Source organism: Phyllobates terribilis, unplaced genomic scaffold (genome assembly GCF_046119375.1).
Source record: "Phyllobates terribilis strain yellow unplaced genomic scaffold, ASM4611937v1 Scaffold_1__5_contigs__length_1240528914, whole genome shotgun sequence".
Taxonomy (NCBI): Eukaryota; Metazoa; Chordata; class Amphibia; order Anura; family Dendrobatidae; genus Phyllobates; species Phyllobates terribilis.
The window spans coordinates 9957695-9978952 of NW_027362761.1; the positions used below are offsets into that span (position 1 = coordinate 9957695).

A 21258-nucleotide genomic window follows, 5' to 3' on the forward strand; every position below is an offset into this window, starting at 1 on the left:
TTCTGCTGCAGATCTACCAGTTCTCTGAATGTTGAGCTCTGTATAACCCCTACACCACTGATCTGCAGCTTCCAGTGTACTCTGTACATGGTCAGAAAGCTGCCAATCAGTGGTGTAGGGGTTATACAGAGCTCATGAATATGGAGGGCTACGTGGCAGCAGGTTTGCTAGTCATCTAGTGATGATCTCTTTCTGATAAAACAGGGATTGTATCAAAACTTCACTAAGCAGTCCAGTAGGAGACACATTACTAAAATCTGTCTCACCCTACAACACGCCAATCTCAGATAAGGTGGCAAAAACCTTGATTCCCTTTTAACACTGTTTCCTGCCTTGTGTATGTATGTGTGTATTATATACACACAACTTTGTACCCCTTAGCCTGTCACCTCCTCCTTTCTCTGTGCTGAGTGTTGCCAGAATAAAGAATTTTCTGGGGAAACAAAACTCCTGTAGAACAACAATCTGTACATTATTCTGGGGGTATACTAATCATATGAAAGTGTTATTTGTATTTTTTGTTTTTTTTCTTTTACATATTTTAATAGTGTCAAAATTGTTAAGAAACAATATAATTATGGCCTTATAAATAAGCACTACAATATGTTGGTCAGTAATTTGAATCTGTATTTGAAAGCTAAAATTAGGAGTGAAACCAACAGAGCGAGAAACAATAATTGAAAGATCTGTGCCTTTTTTGTTTATTTTGGACCGACTTCTGATTTAGGCTATTGTGCCCATGACCAGGACTAGTAACATTTTGGATGCAGCATATATTCCCTGCTTTCTGTTAACACGCATGTGTTTAGTTAACTATGCGGATTTACCGCATGTAATGACAGTCCTTTGGTGAATTTACGCAGTGGAGACCAGCTCCGCTGCAGAAGTTGACACGCTGCGGCTGGTAAATCTGCTCTGCAGGTGAGTTTACGCAGTGTTAAATAGAAGCACAGTGGACGGGATTTCTATAAATCCCATCCATTGTACTTGTAATGAAGAACGCAGCGTTTTGGACTCGCTGCATCGAAAACGCTATTCCTGATCGTGGGCACATAGCTTTAAACTTACAAAAACTGATGCGAAATAAAGATTTGTTAATAAGGACTTGGTTTGTATTTAATGATGATTTATGCATCAAAGAATGCATTACATTACATGTTTCTTGCTGCACTATTCCACTGTGAATTTACAATATTCTTTAAGCGAGGACTGTAGATGATAAAAACTGGATCAGATCATGTTACACTTGTTTGTTACAAATTAGTTTATAGTTCATACAATAACTTGCACTTACTCTTACAAAAGGTGACCGTGGGATGCCAGATCCATCTGGGCAAGGACAAGTAAATAAAGGAGGCGTTCATAGGTAAGCTATGTCCTGTGCAAGATTAATTAGTGGCAGAAATTCTGGACATCAGAAACTGAAGGAGACCATTATCTTAAAATAGAATAGTGCATCTGTGATGTCACAGATCTAGGGATTTATTTTGATTATGATATTTGGCATGGAGAACGATTTTTTTCATACCAAATTGACTTCTGCCTCATGGGTTTTTGTGAGTTTTTTGACTTCGTTGGGATCAACACTGTACGAATCGGCTGGTTTCACACATCCCACATTCATGGTCAAAGTATGGATTACAATTTTCAGACTGGTTTGGGTCTCTTGAAACAGAGTTCAGCATAAATGATTACACCTCAAATATTTGTCAGAAACCTTTAGTTTTCTCAGAATCAAGAGTTTTTGTTTATGGGATACCATTCTACTAAATACTCCCACAAATGTGGGCCATTAATTGCAAACTAGTTATTTTGCGAACCCAAAAAGTACATTTTCTTAAATTCATTCAAGATCATATTGCAAAAATCAATACCCCCCTAAAGTAAGTCTTAAGAGCAAAGCTAAAGTTCAGACTACGAAATTCTAATTTACACAAATTTGACCACAGGAAAGTCTAATTATTCATCAAACAGATGTCCAGCAGACAGTGAACTATAAAAAGTCGTTACTTAAAAAAAATTCCTTCCCATTTCATTCTGTCAGCAATGGCACCACATAGAAGAGAGATGTCAGAAGACCTGAGAAAGAAAATATATTTTTTTTTATAGAAGAAAGGTGAAAGCTATAAGATCAGGAAAACTTTACTTACCAGTCAGAGTTCTGTAGCAAAAGTGATACAAAAATGTAACAAATATGGAACTGCAACCATCTCACAGATGTCCACCCCAACCATGAAATTTAACACCCAAGTCAGGAGTGTCTGATGAGAAGTGTTAGGCTGTGTGCCCACGATGCGTTTTTTAAGCGTTTCTGCAGCGGCAAAAACGCAGCAGAAACAATTAAAAAACACATGGTAGAAGGTCTGCCACGTTCCTCAATGATAATCCGCATGTGCTGTGCATATGCTGCGGAAATTTCCGCTGGGACTATCATTACGGAAAACGCAGCACTACCAATTATTTTGCGGAAGTGCTGCTTTTTCGCCGCCATTGACTTGCATTAGATCGCATGGATTACACATCACTGTATATGTAGATGCGCATTCCATGCGTTCTAATGTGCGGATGGTACCCAGGTGTAGAGAAGAGGAGACTCTGGACCTGGGTACCATAGAAACTGTAAAAAAAATAATAAAATAAAAAATATATACTTACCTTCTGGCGGCCGCCAGTGCGCTCCTCCTTGCAGTTCGCGATGTACTGAAGTACCTGCGCTGACGTCAGTCATGTGACTGGTCACGCGACGCTGACGTCGGCAGGTCCTTCAGTCTACCGCTGTCGGCAGCCGGGACGGTGAAGCAAGACAGCGTGGGCCATCGGAGGGTAAGTATTTTTTTTTTTTTTTTTTGACATTCTCTCGGGTCACACTATATAAATCCATGCTGTTTGCATGGATTTATATAGTGTGACCAAGTTGTCAAGCACTTTCCAAGTGATGCTAAAATTGCTTGGAAAGCGCTTGACAACCCGCATGCGGAAATGCATGTGAAGAACGCTTCACTTCCGCATGTCCCTGGCAGGAAAACGCATGTACAATCCACCTGTACAATCCGCATGCGTTTTTTTCTGCCAGGGAGATGCAGAAACACTCAGGAAAAAATCCTGAGCATTTCTGCATCGTGGGCACATAGCCTTATAGAAAATCCACATGGAAGTTCTCTGTAGTTAGCTCAAGAATTGGAAAGGAGAACTGGTGGGAGTGGTTCCTGTGACACAATACGACATACTTTGCAGAGGAATAGCATGCATGGTTTTCATCCACTAAGGAAGCCGTTCCTAAAGCCCATGCACAAAAAAATCCCACCTACAACTTGCTAGGGCCCATGTTGAAAAATTTTAAATATACTCTGACTATATACTCTAGATTGAGATCTAGATAGATGTTTTTGGAACCTATTGTTTCAAAACTGTATGGTGTTGCACAGTTGAGGAATGCATAGAAAAATGCGTGGTGGCAGTGTCATTATGTGGGGCTGCATGAGTGCTGTTGGTGTTGAGGAGCTACATTTCATTGATGGCCATAAATTCAAAGATGTATTGCTCTATAGTGAAAGATAAGATGCTACATCACTCTGTCATGTTGGAAAAGTGCATATCTATCAAGGGTACAATGATTGATAACACACATCTAAAGTGTCTGTTGCATTTTTGAAGAATTAGGTGAAAATAATTCCTTGACCAAGTATGCATCCTGATCTGGACCCAATAGAACACATCTGGGTAATTCTGAAGAGAGAAGTTGAGCATCAGTCTCCCTCCAGCATTCTGGCTCTAAAAGAGGTCACTCTTGAAGGATGGAAAAGGATAGATTATGTAATATGTCGCCAACTTGTTCATTCCATACCTAGAAGACTTGCTGCTATCCTTTAAAAAATCTTGGAGGTCATAAAAAATACTAGATATAGTAGCTTTTGGTGTTGGATGTATTCATATTTGCATTAACTAATTTGCGTAAACCTGCAGATTTTGTAATGAAATTACTAACCTTACCTTCATGATACTGTTTAAAAAAAAATCTATGAAACGCAGTCTTGTCAAAATTGTGAAAATGTTCTTGTGTTCAGTGAGATATTGATTAAAATCTTACTTTCAAAAGGGGATGTACTCATTTATATGCTGAGCACTTTATATATGAGGGTGTTTGAGTTTTGAGTTTGGTTCAGGAAACCCCACAGAAGGTGTGGACATCAAGATATGTTCTGAGACTGAATGTTGGGTCTGTGAAAGTGGTCTTGTTTACAGTCATGGCTGAAAGTGTTGGAATTCTTGAAATTGTTCCAGAAAATAAAGTATTTCTCTCAGAAAATTATTGCTATTACACATATTTTGTTATACACCTGTTTATTTCAATTGGAACAACACAAAAGACAAAATGGACATCATTAAACACAAAATCCCAAAAATGAGCCTGACAAAATTGTTGGCACTTCTCCAAAATTGTGGGTGAGCAACTTTTTGAACGAGCATCACATACTTGAAACACTCACTTGTGGCAAGTAACAGGTGTGGGCAATATGAAAATCACGCCTGAAATATGATAAAAAGGGGAGAAGTTTACTCAATCTTTGCATTGTGTCTGCGTGTGCCACACTAAGGATGGAGAACTGAAAGAGGGAGACGTGAATTGTCTGGGGACTTGAGAACCAAAATTGTTAAACTGTATCCATAATCTCAAGGTTACAAGTCCATCTCTGAGATCTTGATGTTCCTTTGGCCACAGTGCACTACACAATCTAGAAGTGTGCAACCCATGGTACTGTAGCTAATTTCCCTGGACATGGACGGCAGAGAAAAATTGATGAAAGGTTGCAATACAGGATAGTCTGGATGGTGGATACGCAGCCCCAATCAATTTCCAAAGAAATTCAAGACATCTTACAGGCACAAGGTGCATCAGTGTCATTGCGAACATTTGAATGAAAGGAAACGCTATGTCTGGAGATCCAGGAGGACCCCACTGCTGACTATAGACAAAAAAAAAAAAGCTAGAATGCAGTTTGCCAAAATGTATGTGAGTGAACCAAAATCCTTCTGGAAAAGCGACTTGTGGACAGATGAGACCAAAATAGAGCTTTTTGGTAAAGCATATCATTTTGTTAACCGAAAATGGAATGAGGCCTACAAAGAAAAGAACATAGTACCTACAGTCAAATATGATGGTGGTTCAAAGATGTTTTGGAGTTGTTTTACTGCCTCGGTTACTCGGTGCCTTGACTGTGTGCAAGGCATCATGAAATATGAAGAATACTAACAAATTTTGGGATGCAGTGTAGTGCTCAGTGCCAGAAAGCGGAGTTTGCATCTTAGGTCATGGATCTTCCAGTAGGACAATGACCCCAAGCATACGTCAAGAAACACTCAAATGGATGTAAACAAAGTGCTGGAGAGTTCTGAAGTGGCCAACAATGAGTCCTATCTAAATCCCATTAAACACCTGTGGAAAGATCTTAAAATTGCTGTTGGAAGAAAGCAACCCTTCAAATATGATCAGACTTGAAGCAGTTTACAAAAGAGTGGTAAAAAATTCCAGCTGCAAGGTGTAAGAAGCTTGTTGATGGTTATACGAAGCAGATGATTGCAGTTATTTATTCCAAAGTGTGTGTGCAACCAAATATTAAGTGCCTACAATTTTGTCCACCCATTTTTGGGGTTTTGTGTGAAATGATATCCAATTTTATTTTGTTGTTTTTTTGTTTGTTCCTATACACACAAAGGAAATAAACATGTATAACAAAACATGTGTAATTGCAATAATTTTGTGGGAGAAATGCTTCGTTTTCTGGAACAATTTCAAGGGTGCCAACACTTTCTGCCTTGACTGTATGCACACACAACGTCTTTTTCTGATGGTTTCTGCCTAAAAATACGCCATAATAATTAACATAATGCACAGCAATGTGACTATGACATTGCTGTGTATATGTTGAGAATTTTGTCACTTATTTAAACACCTCCAAGGTTTGGAAACCGTGAACCGGATAAGAGTATAATGTTCATTCTTGGACTGCTTCTGCTAGAAAGCCGCTCGCTAGTTTATATTTTCATTCCCTGTATTCAATCACTCACTCCCTCATGTCAACTGTACCTCAAAACATCTCTTGAATTCGATCTTTCTTACCTTTTGACTCTGCAAAATTTCTTATTGTTCTGATTCATTCTCACTTGGACTGCTTACTCCAATCTGTCATATTTCTGTCCAACCACTACACTGATGCCTCCACCCTGTGCAAGTCTATGCACTAGTTGCTGATCTGCTGCAGAGTACAATATAAACTTATTATTTCTACCTACAAAGCAGTTCTGCCTCTCCCTGATCTCGATCACTCTACCAGTCCTTTCCTATCCGCTGATAACCTAAGACTACAGTAGCATCCTCTATAACCTTCCACTCCTGTCTTCAGGGCTTCTCTCGTGCTGCATCGGTTTCAAGAATGCCCTAAGAACACTTTCTTTCAGACTGGCCAATCACATTACCTCACTAACTTAACTATTCCCCATTCTTCCTTACATGCACTCAATTGTGCTTAGTACCTGTACTTGTACAGATTCTGGCTGGTGACTGGTTTATGCAGTGTTATTTGAATGCCCCTATTTAATATAATGATGGCTGGACTGTACTCAACAAGCACTATATTCTTACCTTTTGTGTCACCCGTTTCCTCATAGATTGTAAGCTTGTGAACAGGGCCCTCACTCCAATTGGTATGTGTTCAGCTGTGTTACTCTTATTTTGTCTGTACAAGTCCCCTCTGTAATGTGAAGTGCTGCGGAATATGTTGGCTCTATAGAAGTAAAAATTGTTTAATATTGGGGAAAAAAAATGGGTCAGACCTGCTATATAAATTATGGCAAAACTGCCAGTGAAGGCGCTTCATTCTGAATATCGTTGTCTTTTTTCTGAAGCGGCTTTGCCTAGCGAAACATCAGGTGCGCCAGTGTCTAACCAGTTGCCGTAAGCACATACCCTTATAGGTTGGACTTGATGGACCTATGTTTTTTTCATTCTTATCTATACAATTACAGAATTGGATAAGTGATTGAATTGATTCAGCACAATGTGCCATCCTTACCTACTGTATAAAGTTGAGTGAGTAGTGCTTATAAACAAACACCGATTTCTGCTAACTTCCTACACCAAATACTGAGTCATTGCATAGATAAGTCAGATATACCTGCAGATGATAAAAACTGTTGCAGCTAAGGCTTCATTATACAAGTCAAAAATGCTGTGGCCAGGTGTATTAAAATGAGAAGAAAATTATTGAAATTCTACATATAAAAACTAAGTAAAGTGTTTTTGTTTTTTAAATGTAGTATCTTCTGTCGGCCTTTTGTCATTTTTATTACAATTTGTATGGTATTTTTACTACTATAGTTAGAACACTGATGCACTTTGCCTTGGTAGTGGCTGCCTAATGCTGGTTGCTATGATTCCAGCCTTTTTTCCACATGTTTTTGTTCTCGCTTTTAAATGCTTTTCTTAGTCTTTTTTTTTTTTTTTCAACTGTCGTTTTTGGTGGTTTTAGTTTTGTTACGCTTTATAACGTATAGCCTTTGAGAAAATACGCCAGAAAAACCTATTACTCAGAAAAGGCTACATTTAGAGAAGAAAAAAAGCAGCCAAAATGCTGCAAACCAAAATACATTGTAGAACATTTGTATTTTAGTAGAGACTTTAAAGTAACATCTGTTTGTATTGTTTGGTCTCTATGTAAAGGTAAAATTGCGATTAAAAAATTCCGTCAATGTCTACCGCAAGTGAGGCGTGGATCCCGCGGTGGATGCTGGGTTGTGGGTGAGGTTACCCTACACTGCACTGCTAACCGGAGAAAATCAGTAAATATATTAATACATCTGCACTAAATTACATACATATTTAGAGGTTTAGGGGATAACATTTTAGACTGGAGTGCTACCTTAAATCCAGTAAAAACTGCGTTATCACAGTAAAAGCACAATTATGTTGACAAACTTTAAACAAAAAAAAAAGTGAGGGCTCTTGGGTGACGGGTATGAAACAAAGGAAAGCTAATGATGGGTATGGCAGAAAAGAGATTGTAAATTTAAACAAACAAGCCATAAATTATTTTTTAATATGATATAAAATGTGATGTAAATGGAGCCTTGTGTACAAATGAAAAAAAAACCACAGAGTATATAAAACTTAACTTCTAATTTCTGCCTATTGTGAATTTGACTGATACTTGTGAAGCATAGTGGTTATCTATAAAGGCCCAACCGCAGGAAAGCATATGGAACTGTGTTAAAACAATGCCCTTACTTGGGCTCTTAAAGGGCAAGCGTTCTGGCAGAAGGTGTGGTGTAGGTTATTATCCGATTTTGAGGATATTTGAATAGAATACTTTAAAGGGAATCTGTCGCCATGTTTTTGCTACCTCATCTGAGAGCAGCATAGTGTAGGAAAAGAGACCCGGATTCCAATGATGTGTCACTTAGCTTACTGGGTACAGCAGTTGTGACACAATCAGAATTTTTAGATGTAGCAAATAGCAGAGCTCAGAAAGCTAATCCCGCCCACACCATAGATTTCTGTGCACATTGTATATTGACATATTGCCTAATGATGGATCCCAAGAAAGAGCAGTAAATACAAATACGTAATACATTAAATGCATATTCAATACAAGAATAGAATAAAAGCAAATGCTTCACAAAAAGGGAATCGCGGTGAATGCCTAAATAGCAATGATAGAAGCAACATGGACCATAATGCTTGGTAGCCAATACAAAAGACTCAGATTCTCATTAATCATGCATATCATGTGGAATTACCGATGCAGCTAAAGTGGTACAACCAGTATGCATATGTTATTACTTAGCGAAAAAGAAGCCATATCAGCCGCAAAGATAATGTAGGCACCATGTGCTTCCAATTGTACATTGACAGTAAGCTGCTAATCAGTGCTCACCTCCCGTTGATGAAGATCTGGAGAATTTGTGGATATCCCCAGCGCTGCTGATTATTGAAGACATCAATTCACAGGATATTATTAAACTATCGTTTTTATGCAACGCGTTTAAAAGTGTCAAGCTCTTCTTCAAGATGAAAACACTCCTGTTGATTAAAACCCACATTGTATTGAAATGGCACACAGCCTAATAAGTGACACATCCCTGAAATCTGTGTCCCAGCCCTTAAATTCTGCTGCCCTCAGATTATATAGCAAAAACCTGCTAACAGATTCCTTTTAATTACGAGATGATTTCTATGTTCGTCTACTAACTTTGGTGTTAAAGGTGTTTTTTTTCTATATATTTTTGCACAGTAATTTTCATCAAAGCGAAAACTCTCAAAATGTGTCGACATCCACGGGACCTCAAGGCGGAAACTTTGGAGGACAAAACAGACCCAATGACCATCGGTTTACACATCGTTATTAAATATTTCAATATTGTTTTAACATAAGTTAATCAAGTGTTTTTATGATTAGTTGATGTGCTTGGCTTGTTAAAAAAAAATCCTTTCCTGCATACTATATTAAAGTAGATGTTATGTTAATTCCAATCAAATGCTTTTTTGTTTTTTTATTATTACAAGGGGTTGTTGGGAACTATCGTGTATAACCACTTGATCGCTGATACCTGGTGCGCAGTGGACGTTGCTGAGTATAGCTATATGAACACACAGCAGGGTTTAGAAGGAAGGAGCACCATTTTACTTTTAGTGCAGGTGCAGACCGCCGTATTACCAAAGTTCAATTTGCCAAAACATCGGATCTCACCCTGACTAATGTTAAGTCTGGGGGGATGTGCGAATGTCCAATATCGTTTTTTTTTTTTTCTTTTTCCTCTTCGGACAGGAAAAAAATCACAGCATATATCAACAGCTCTAGTTAATGCAATGTAGCAGCGGATATAATAACAGCAAAAAGGTTAGTCTATGCTAAGGGTCTCAATGTGCCCCAACTTTGTCTCAAAATAAATTCCAGGGGCATGCCATATTAGATTTCATGAATATAGATCTCATATCAAAATAAGATTTTATATAAATACATAAATTTCATAGTTGTCATAATTTCATAATCAAATCAGCCCAAGCATAAACTTTTTAAATATAGCCTAATCAATCCAAATATCAACTCGACGCTTTTCTCCTTTTTCAAGGTTAGTTCATCAGGCATACATTTCATGCATCACCGGCTACTTATCGGGCTCAATCGATTTATCCACACAGGCTTCTGACAAGACCAAGCCACATAATAGGGCGTTTCAAGGATGGTCAGAGGGAAGTTCCTCCATTTCCAGCGTTTTGGTGATAGAAAAAATGCATATGGTCTTTAAAATTGTCCATTACTTGCATTTATTGGTCTTCAAAGGGATTCTTTTGTTCCATGTTCACACAGTTCCGTCGTTTCCAGATGTTATATACTTTTGTTTGGTACAACGTATTTTCCCTTTTTCATATCTTGACTGCTCAGTGGATTTCATGTTATGTCTTTGTACAATAGTTATTGTATTTTATTATGAGGTTTTTAACATTATTTTCTTTGTCTCAGCTCATACCTTGTGTTAATAGTGCCTGGTTAATTAATGAGTTGTCCATCTATTTACGCCTAGGATCTCAACCAGTGATCACGTATCTGACTCATTATATACACTCATGTGCAGCTGAGCATATCACACAGAGTTCAAGAGCATGTAATGTGCTCGAAACGCGTCTAGTATGCTGCCTTTAACTTTCCCCTCACACCTCCCCCAGTAGTTTGTACCCATGTCCTGATTTTTAAAGTATTAAATAAAGATAGAAGATTTTATATTGTGGAAGCTGGATTCTCCTTTTTCTCCGTTGTGGGCTGTGTCTGGCAGGGACACTATCCTTGCTTCACACTACGAATTTTGGACGGCAAGAAAGGGTGATTACTTTCTGGTCTATATGTTTGGACATTTCTGCTGTTTCTCATGCTCCCCTTCCAGGGTCTGCAAGTCTTTAATTGATTTGAAGGAATAATTGCACTTTTTTCCCCCGGGGTCTACCACTGTTATGATAATATAACCTTCTATCTATGGGAGTGCGTGTAGGAGGATTTTTGGATCACTATTAGTGTTGTGCGAGTATGTTCTGTTCCGAGTATGCTCGGGCCGAGCACCGAGTATTTACAGCGAGCTCGGTGATATGTTTGAATCGCTCCATTGTGCATGATTTGCGACTGTTTGACAACTTTATTACATGTGAGGAATGTCTATTTCTTACACATTCCTCCCATGTAATAAAGTTGTCAAACAGTCGCAAATCATGCACACAGGAGCGATTCAACCATATTACTGAGCAGCTGTAAATACTCGGAGCTTGGCCCGAGCATACTCGGAACAGAACATACTCGCTCATCCCTAATGCCAACCCCATTCACATATAGACAACCTACGAATAAATCTCAAACTAATTACTATAAAAAACAGCGTAAAACATTTAAAATGCCAAAAAAACTGACCCAAAGAGGGGACAGAAAATATCACAAACACCCCCTTTTTTTCTCAAAAACCACCTCAGGAGCTCGAACAAAACCATGAATTTGATGTTGCAAATCTTTCATCTATTCCCTTGACAGAGGGAGAAACTAAACTTTTGAGCAGAGGTCTTAACTATGTCCCGTTTAATTCCAAATTCAATATTTTCTCTATCAAAGATATTAACACCTTTGTTCGCAATCTCACTATTAAAAAAACATTTTCTCTCCACCGAGGACCCAGAACAAACCATCTTGTCATGCCTAATGAATTTAAGAACATGAATTTTTGTGAACAGAACAGCTTATTAGCTCTTAGACCTGTACAGTTCTTCGGCATTGCCTCAAGACAGACACTCGATTCTTTCCAAACAAAAAATCCCACCTTTTATCCCGTACAAACTAGAACGGATAACATGACACGATTCCAGGAGAATATTGAACGGGATTTAAAAGTCCTAATTTCCACCACAGACTCTAAATCATATCTCTCTAATTTAACATTGGCCGATAAGACTGCGTTTTCTAATCTCCGTTCACGATGTGACATTGTAATTAAGATGCCAGATAAAGGGGGCTCAGTGGTCATAATGAATGAAACAGATTATGTCCATTCAATTGAAATTATGCTGTCTGAGCATAACATTTATATCCCTCTTTCTCAGGACCCTACTGCCATCTACATGCAAGAGTGCAATAGTATAGTTGAGGAAGGTTTTTCCATGGGCTTTTTTTTCCAAAAAACAAAGGGATTATTTGATTGTGCATGATTCTACCATCCCAATCATGCATGCTTTTCCAAAAACACACAAAAATTGAATTCCCCCACCCATGCGCCCCATAGTTTCCGTCATTAGGTCTATGGGAGAGCGTTTGGGCCAGTGGCGGGACAGTGCCTTGCAGCCCCTAGTCCAGCGTATTCCTGGCTACTTGAGAGACTCTAAGGATGTTATCGGTCTATTTCACCAAGTTAGTTGGCAATCCACTTGGTCTTGGGTGAAGGTGATGTCGTTTCACTTTACACTGCCATTCTTCATTATTTTGCTATATTAGCGGTACATCATCACCTCTGTAAATACAGTGATTACACCTTAGATCTCCAATCCTATATGGAAACTGTATTATTCTTACTCATAACTAATTTCTTTTTAACCAAAACATTTTTCTTCAAAGTGGCATTTCAATGGTTACCGCGGGGGAAAATTTAGCTCCCAATCTTGTTATGGCTTGGTGGGAAGAAATGTATATTTAACAAAGTAAACAACCCCTTCAGTGATTTGTATTATTTGGTACTCTAGATATACACTGCTCAATAAAATAAAGGGAACACTTAAACAACAGAATATAACTCCAAGTAAATCAAACTTCTGTGACATCAAACTGTCCACTTAGGAACCAACACTGATTGACAATCAATTTCACATGCTGTTATGCAAATGGAATAGATAATAGATGGAAATTATTGGCAGTTATCAAGACACCCTCAAAGGAGTGGTTCTGCAGGTGGGGACCACATCTGAGTACCAATGCTTTCTGGCTTATGTTTTGGTCACTTTTGAATGTTGGTTGTGCTTTCACACTCGTGGTAGCATGAGACGAACTCTACAACCCACAGAAGTTGCTCAAGTAGTGCAGCTCATCCAGGATGGCACATCAATGCAAGCTGTGGCAAGAAGGTTTGCTGTGTCTGTCAGCGTAGTGTCCAGAGGCTGGAGGCGCTACCAGGAGAAAGGCCAGTACACCAGGAGATGTGGAGGGGGCCGTAGGAGGGCAATAACCCAGCAGCTGGACCGCTACCTCCACCTTTGTGCAAGGAGGAACAGGAGGAGCACTGCCAGAGCCCTGCAAAATGACTTCCAGCAGGCCACAAATGTGCATGTGTCTGCACAAACGATTAGAAACCGATTCCATGAGGGCGGTATAAGGGCCCGACGCCCACAGATGGGGGTTGTGCTCACAGCCCAACACCGTGCAGGACGCTTTGCATTTGCCACAGAACACCAGGATTGGCAAAGTTGCCACTGGCGCCCTGTGCTCTTCACAGATGAAAGCAGGTTCACACTGAGCACATGTGACAGACGTGACAGAGTCTGGAGACGCCGTGGAGAGCGATCTGCTGCCTGCAACATCCTTCAGCATGACCGGTTTGGCAGTGGGTCAGTAATGGTGTGAGGTGACGTTTCTTTGGAGGGCCGCACAGCCCTCCACGTGCTCGCCAGAGTTAGCCTGACTGCCATTAGGTACCGAGATGAGATCCTCAGACCCCTTGTGAGACCATATGCTGGTGCGGTTGGCCCTGGGTTCCTCCTAATGCAGGACAATGCCAGACCTCATGTGGCTTGAGTGTGTCAGCAGTTCCTGCAAGATGAAGGCATTGAAGCTATGGACTGGCCCGCCCGTTCCCCAGACCTGAATCCGATTGAGCACATCTGGGACATCATGTCTCGCTCCATCCACCAATGTCACGTTGCACCACAGACTGTCCAGGAGTTGTCTGATGCTTTAGTCCAGGTCTGGGAGGAGATCCCACAGGAGACCATCCGCAACCTCATCAGGAGCATGCCCAGGCGTTGTAGGGAGGTCATACAGGCACGTGGAGGCCACACACAATACTGAGCCTCATTTTGACTTGTTTTAAGGACATTACATCAAAGTTGGATCAGCCTGTAGTGTGTTTTTCCACTTTAATTTTGGGGGTGACTCCAAATCCAGGCCTCCATTGGTTAATAAATTTGATTTCCATTGATGATTTTTGTGTGATTTTGTTGTCAGCACATTCAACTTTGTACAGAGCAAAGTATTCAATGAGAATATTTCATTCATTCAGATCGAGGATGTGTTATTTGAGTGTTCCCTTTATTTTTTGAGCAGTGTATATAGAGGGTATTCTGATGGTGTGGGGAGTAAACCTGTCCAATATCCCCACTTTAATGAATTTTCTAAATAATAATCCTTGTAATTTAAAATTCACTTTTTCTTCTCACAAAAACTTTGTTTTTTGGATCTTCATTTAAAATTCATTGCAGGTTTTCCTATTTTCACCAGTACTTTTTGCAAAAAATGTGCAGCCAATACTATTTTACATGCACAGTCACCATCCTCCCCACACGATCAAGTCTATCCCAGTAGGTGAACTTACTAGGGCCAAACGGAATTGTAATACCACTGCTTCTTTTGTTGCAGAAACTGAAAATATTAAACAACGATTACTTACCAGGGGCTATCCTAAATGGACCCTGGAACGGGCCACTCATATTGTGAACCATAAATCTAGGGAACAACTGATGGCATGTCGCACAACTAATAATAATTCTAATTGTATCCTCAGTCCTTCCTCACAAAAACAACTCTAGTGTAATCTTATATTGCCCACTTTAAAGAAATCTCACGTATCGTACAGAATAATTTACATGTACTCGGGGATGATGAAAATATGGACCAAATAATAAAAAATGGCATGAGGATTGTATCAAGACGAGCTCCGTCTTTAGCGAGTCATCTGTCACCTAGTCTTCATATTGATTGGAATAGTTCCACACAGGGACCATCACATTGGTTGTCCGTATCAGGCTTTTTTAGGTGTGGACAATACCTCTGCAAAACTTGTTCAATCGCGTTTAAAACACCCACTTTTCAAGGTTCTGACACTGACAAAACATACATCATCAAGCGTTTCCTGAATTGTAATTCAGATTTTGTTTATATTTTGGAATGTCTGTTGTATCACCTGAAGTATATAGGGTCCACAACAAGAAAACTAAAAACCAGGGTGTGTGAACACTTATGACATTTCCAATATCTCAAATTGCAATATATTTAATTTTACCAGACACATCATTATGTATCATAAAAGACAAATCCATCATTGCAGGGTATATGCTATTGATCAGGTACCAAAACACATTAGAGGAGGTAACAGGGAGCGTAGATTACGAGATTGAGAGGCTTTTTGGGTTCCAGCTGGTCTACATCTAAGGAAAGAATTCATGTTACATTATTAATCTTTTTTTGATCCCCTTTTCTAGTTAATACGCAATTGAGATGGTTGTGGTTATTTAGGATGCAGACTTTTTTTTTTAATATGTCTGCCTATACTGTATATCCCAAAGGTATAATCCTGACTCATATTTCCCTGATGACCGCTGATTTGTGGATTAGTTTCTCCTCTAGGTAACATCATAACCATTAAAACTAGCAATTGTATGGCTAATATATTTTGATTTCCATGCATTTTTCTTGTGCGACTTTGACAAGTGCTTTCTCTGTGGAAGATTAATCTGCGGTGTTCCTGAGTTGTGAGCCTTCGGTTCAATAGTTCACTTAAACTCCGGGAACTCGTTACCTCCTAGGTTATACTAAATACGGGAGTTAAATATACCATCCCTATTGTATTATTTTTACTCTTTTCAGCAATAGCAAATAAATTTGATATGAATTTCCTAGATCACCCCTCATTGTGGACTATTTTCTCCTCTGCGTAATATTATCACCATCAAAATTAGCAATTGCATGTGTAATACATCAGTATGTACTTTACAGTGATTGTCCGTGCATCCCTCTTGTGAGGCATTCTGACAAATGACTCCCATGGAACATTAATATATGGGTTCCTTGAACTTTGAGCCCCTGGCTTAATAGTTCCTTTAAACTGCGGGAATTTGTTACTTCCTTGGTTATATTATACACTTGACTTAAATATATTATTCCTATTGGAATATTTTTTTTATTTTATTTTTTTTTTACTATATTACTCTTAAAGGAAATTCTTCATGCATCTGCTGTACGAAACAATTCAGAAAGAGTACTATTATAAGATATTCTCATATATTATATTGATTGCCTGGATATTAACGTTTTGAACCACGTTTCCTGCCTTCGTGCCAATGTTGTACCTCTATTAATTTTAAAGACCACATGCATTTTTTTTATTACTTGCATTTATTGGTCTTCAAAGGCAGTCTTTTGTTCCATGTTCACACAGTCCCGTCGTTTCCAGATGCTATATACATTCATTTGGTTCAACGTATTTTCCCTTTTTCTTATCTGACTGCTCAGTGGATTTCATGTTATGTCTTTGCACAACAGATATTGTATTTTATTATGTGGTTTTTAACATTATTTTCTTTGTCTCAGCTCTTACCTTGTGTTAATAGTGCCTGGTTAATTAATGACTTGTCCATCTGTTTACGTACAAGATCTCAACCAGTGATCACGTATCTGACTCATTATATACACTCATGTGCAGCTGAGCATATCACACAGAGTTCAAGAGCATGTAATGTGCTCGAAACGCGTCTAGTATGCTGCCTTTACCTTTCCCCTCACACCTCCCCCAGTAGTTTGTACCCATGTCCCAGCACATAGCACCGAGTGTCAGCTGTGACAATCAGCTGACACCCGGCAGTGATCGCGCACAGGCAAAGACAAATTAATAAGTGTCAGGCTCTTAAAGCCCAGGGCGCAGATACGTATTAATACGTCTTGGGCTTTAAAGGGGTTAAAGGACCTAATAGTGGCCTTTCTATTGTAGCCTCGACTCTGAGCTGCCTGGGCGATGTTACTTTACAATGGGCATTATGGACGTAATCTTGTCCTACATACTCTCCACATTTTATGTGGAGTGGGCTCCTGTCCCCATGTCTCTTTTGCTATGTCCAGCAGGCCCCTGGGATGTCTACCATACAATAGTTTGAATGAAGAGAACCCCGTCGAGAACTGCAGTACCTCCCTAATGGCGAACATTAGATATGGCAACAACTTTTCTCAGTTCTTCCCATCTTTAGCTGGCTAACATTAGATTTTAAGGTCTTATTGAGTCTTTCTACTTGACAGTCGGTCTGTGGGTGGTAGACTGACATGCGCAACTGTTTGATCTATTGCAGTTTATAGAACTCTTTAGTGACCTTGGACATAAAAGGAGTCCCCTGATCCATAGGGATCTCCTTTAGTAGCCAAAGGAAGCAGAACATGGCAAACAGCTCCCGGGCAATATGTTTTGCCAAGCTATGACTGAGAGGAATCGCTTCCGGGTAATGAGTCACATAATCCACTACGACCAATATGTGTTGGACCCCGGGCTGATTTCACTATTGGCCCTACCAAATACCAAATCCATAGAGAGGTATGAGCAGATTGCTAACAGGCAGAGGAACCAGTGGACTACCGAAATTTGCTGTGGGTGCAGTTAACTGACACACTGGGCACGACTCACAAAACTTCTGAACCTCGGCATAAACCCCGGGCCAAAAAAAAGCTGCAGAAGACGCTCTTGCGTTTTATAACCTCCCAGATGACCCCTGAGCATGTGTTTGTGGGCCATGTCAAGCACCTCCCAGCGGTATGATTTGGGCACTACCAGTTGCTCTGTTATTTCAGTGCGTATTAAGTCAACCTCCTGGTTGACCGTCATACGAGGCAAAAACACCTCTGTGCCAAGTTGTGACTACATTTATCATTATCACCCATTCCCAGGCTAGAGTGGGATCCTGGAGCTGAGCCGTCCCAAAAGTACTCCAGGATACTTCCAGCTCCGGAACTAATGTGGTCTCCTCGACCTCTCCTGCCAAGACCTGTAGGGGAAACCTCTCAGGATTACACTCTTTCCCTATGTTCGTGGCCCCTACTGCAGGTATCTCTGACTCGGGACCTTCGGGTTCTGCATCGGGACATATCTTTTTATCCTGGGACGGTTAGTTTCTTGCTAGCACAGTCCCGTAAGTAAGGGTGTTTACCACTCCCAACACATGTTTAACCTCCCTGCACAGAGTGGAAAAAGTAACCTCCACTGTCGGATACTCGCAGAGTTCGCCATGTATACATATGACCTTGACTTTTTCCACCGTGGGTTTTAACCAAGAAATCAATAACCCATGGACAAGTGTCACTAGGCTCTCTGAGTCCAAGAGAGCCTCTGCTCGATGTCCATTGATGCGCATCTGGCACAGATGGGGTTCACCTGTTGGACCGACTGTGTCTGTGGCCTAAACTGTCCAAGCATACATCAACAACGGGTGAGTAAACCCGCAGTACATGGGTTCAACAGTCAGGGGCCAGTTGGCCACATGTCTTGGTACTTGGCATCGCTAGCACCGGTTAGTGGTGGCACCGCTAGTCCTCAAGACAGATTTAGGGGAAACTGGTCTTCTGCCACCCTCACTCCAGGGTACCTCCTCAGTATTGACTCGGTTCTGCCTCCCCAGCACAGGCACTTGACCTTTTCCCAGGCTCCTGGGCTTGCAGGGGCCGGTGTGATATCAGCTTTGGGGCAGAGTCCCATATGAAGTCCTGGGTGGTTATATAACGCTTGATGAGGCTAACCTAGATGCTGTATGGCTGCTGGCAGAGTTCGCACCAACCGGTCAATTACTATCCTCTCTACCATTTGGGAAGGGCTCAAGGTCTCAGGCTGGAGCCACTTTTTGACTAACTTCAACAAGTCATAGGCCTGAGACCTAGTGGGTCGGGTCTCCACGAAAGACCACTGGTACACACGTGCCTGTACTTAAGTATTGACCCCCAGTCGGCAAGGATCTCACCTTTTTGGATTTCTCATAGTCCTGGGCATCCTCCCGACTTAGGTCAAAATAGGCCTTCTGGGCATCTTCCATCAGAAACGGGACCACCACTTCAGCTCACTGGGAAATTGGCAAGATCTCCCGCTTCGCTGTGCGTTCAAACACAGTGAAGAAAACGTCCATATAGTCTAAAGGACTCCTCTTTCTTAGCGTTGACCTGACTTTGTCCCGGGCCTCAGAACGAATCGTGGCAGCGGTGGGTGTGTCTCACAGGGCCACAGTCTGTTTCAGAATCAGTTCGTTAGTCTTCTGCTGCTGCTGCTGGTACAGCTGCTGCTGCTGGTACAGCTGCTGCCGCTGAAACTGATGCTGCTGGGTGAAGGCCAACTGCTTGAGTATTTCCTCCATACTGTCCATGGGTCTGATTTGGAACTTTGCAGGCTTAATCACGGACATGCGGCTTTTTTTGGGGTATACCTCAGTTCACATTGCTCGCATTCTCCACCTTATATAATGCAGCGATGTTCACATAGTGCGATAGAGGCAGTGACCCAGGTTAGTCCAACTTAAGTCCTTTTATTTTGGCAGCTCACAACAAAAAGGCAAACGTTATCATCCGGATAGTCCAAACAGTCCTTAACACTCCATTGTCGTGGGCGACAACACAACCAAATCTCCCGTGGGTGCGTCAGTGGCTTTATTTTTCATGGCTTTGGCCTATGTTCAGTCTCACACAGACCTGTTCTCTTAAGCTTGCAAACCAAAAACTCACACCCCCATACCTTTACCGCAGGTATAAATGAAAACTGTAGCCATGGGCCACTTGTACAGTAGGGTTCAAAATAATAGCAGTCCAATATGACTAACCAGATAAATCACTGTTTTGGTATAAAATATATTACCATATGTCAAACAATTTACCAATTGGTGCAGTAGCTTCTAAGAAAACCACCAGACTCAGCATTCATGATCTGCATCTTTTTGAGTCTGTGTATTTGAATAATTGAAAGGAGGTGTGTTTCAAAATAGCAGTATAGAGTTAAATTAGTGAGGTCAATCATTCTGTGAAGAAACAGGTGGGAATCAAGTGGTCCTTATTTATGGGTGAAGCCAGCACATGTCGTACATGCATTTCTCCTTGAAAGCCTGAGAAATATGGGTCGGTTGAGACATTGTTCAGAAGAACAGCGAACTTTGATTAAAAAGTTGATTGGAGAAGGTAAAACTTATAAAAAAGGGCAGACAATGATAGGCTGTAAAGCTAACATGATCTCCAATGCTTTAAAATGGAAAGCAAAACCAGAGAGACGTGGAAGAGAACGGAAGACTACCATTTGAGTGGATCGAAGAATAGCCAGAATTGCAAAGATTCAGCCAATGATCAGCTCCAGGATGGTCAAAGACAGTCTCAAGTTACCTGTGAAGTACTGTGACCGTTAGATGCCTGTGTGAAGCGAACCTCTAAAGGCCCCGTCACACTAAGCGACGCTACAGCGATCCCGACAACGATACGACCTGTCGGATCGTTGCTGCGTCGCTATGTGGTCGCTGGTGAGATGTCAAACAGTCAGATCTTCCCAACGACGGAGCAACGATGCGGCGACCCGTAACGATCTGTATAACGATGCACGCCTATGTGTTTCTGTGTCCGAGTCGTTAACAAGGTCGTTGGTAAGGTGTCAAACACACCGATGCATGCTACCCAGCGGGACTTCAACGATCAAAGAAATGTCCAGAGCATTCCGACACGACCAGCGATCTCACAGCAGGGGCCTGGTCGCTGCTAAGTGTCAAACGTAGCGAGATCGCTGCTGAGGTCGCTGTTGCGTCACAAAACTTGTGACTCAGCAGCGATCTCGCTTAGTGTGACGGGGGCTTTAGCATGAAGTCCCACAAAGTCCCACTGCTAAAAAAAAAAGTACTGAAGCGGATACAATTTGCCAAAGAACACATCAATTGGCCTAAAGGGAAATGGAGAAACATTTTATGGAATAATGAAAGCAAAATTGATCTTTTTTTGGGTTCGTCAGATGACCCCGAAACTCTGCGTTCAAGCCACTGTACACTCTGAAGACAGGCTGTGCCTTATAATTATTGGGTATCCAAGCTGGATACGTGGAATTAACTGGCTCTCTACGTCTTGGAAGTCCTGGCCTGCCCTGCCGCCAGCGTTTTATCAGAGCGGGTTTTTAGTGCCCCTGGTGGAATTATAACTGATAAGCACTTCCGCCTGTCAACTGAAAATGCTGACAGGCTGACTCTTATAAAAATGAACAAGG

At 40.9% G+C, this 21258-nt stretch overlaps 1 protein-coding gene across 3 annotated transcripts in view; it reads left to right on the top strand.

Moving 5' to 3' along the window:
* LOC141167079 (scaffold attachment factor B2-like) overlaps positions 1-10775 on the top strand; it is a 183333-nt gene extending 172558 nt beyond the window's left edge. Inside the window, exons 18-20 of one of the 3 annotated variants that reach the window (XM_073654621.1) lie at positions 1306-1366; positions 6667-6702; positions 9288-9378. In XM_073654621.1, coding sequence (XP_073510722.1) covers positions 1306-1366; positions 6667-6673 — 68 coding nt within the window. In that variant the 3' untranslated portion in view covers positions 6674-6702; positions 9288-9378. Of the gene's footprint in view, positions 1-1305; positions 1367-3654; positions 4096-6666; positions 6703-9287 lie in introns of those variants that run through there. The other 2 variants (XM_073654455.1, XM_073654535.1) reach the window with 2 other exon arrangements.
* The last annotated feature ends 10483 nt before the right edge of the window (positions 10776-21258 follow it).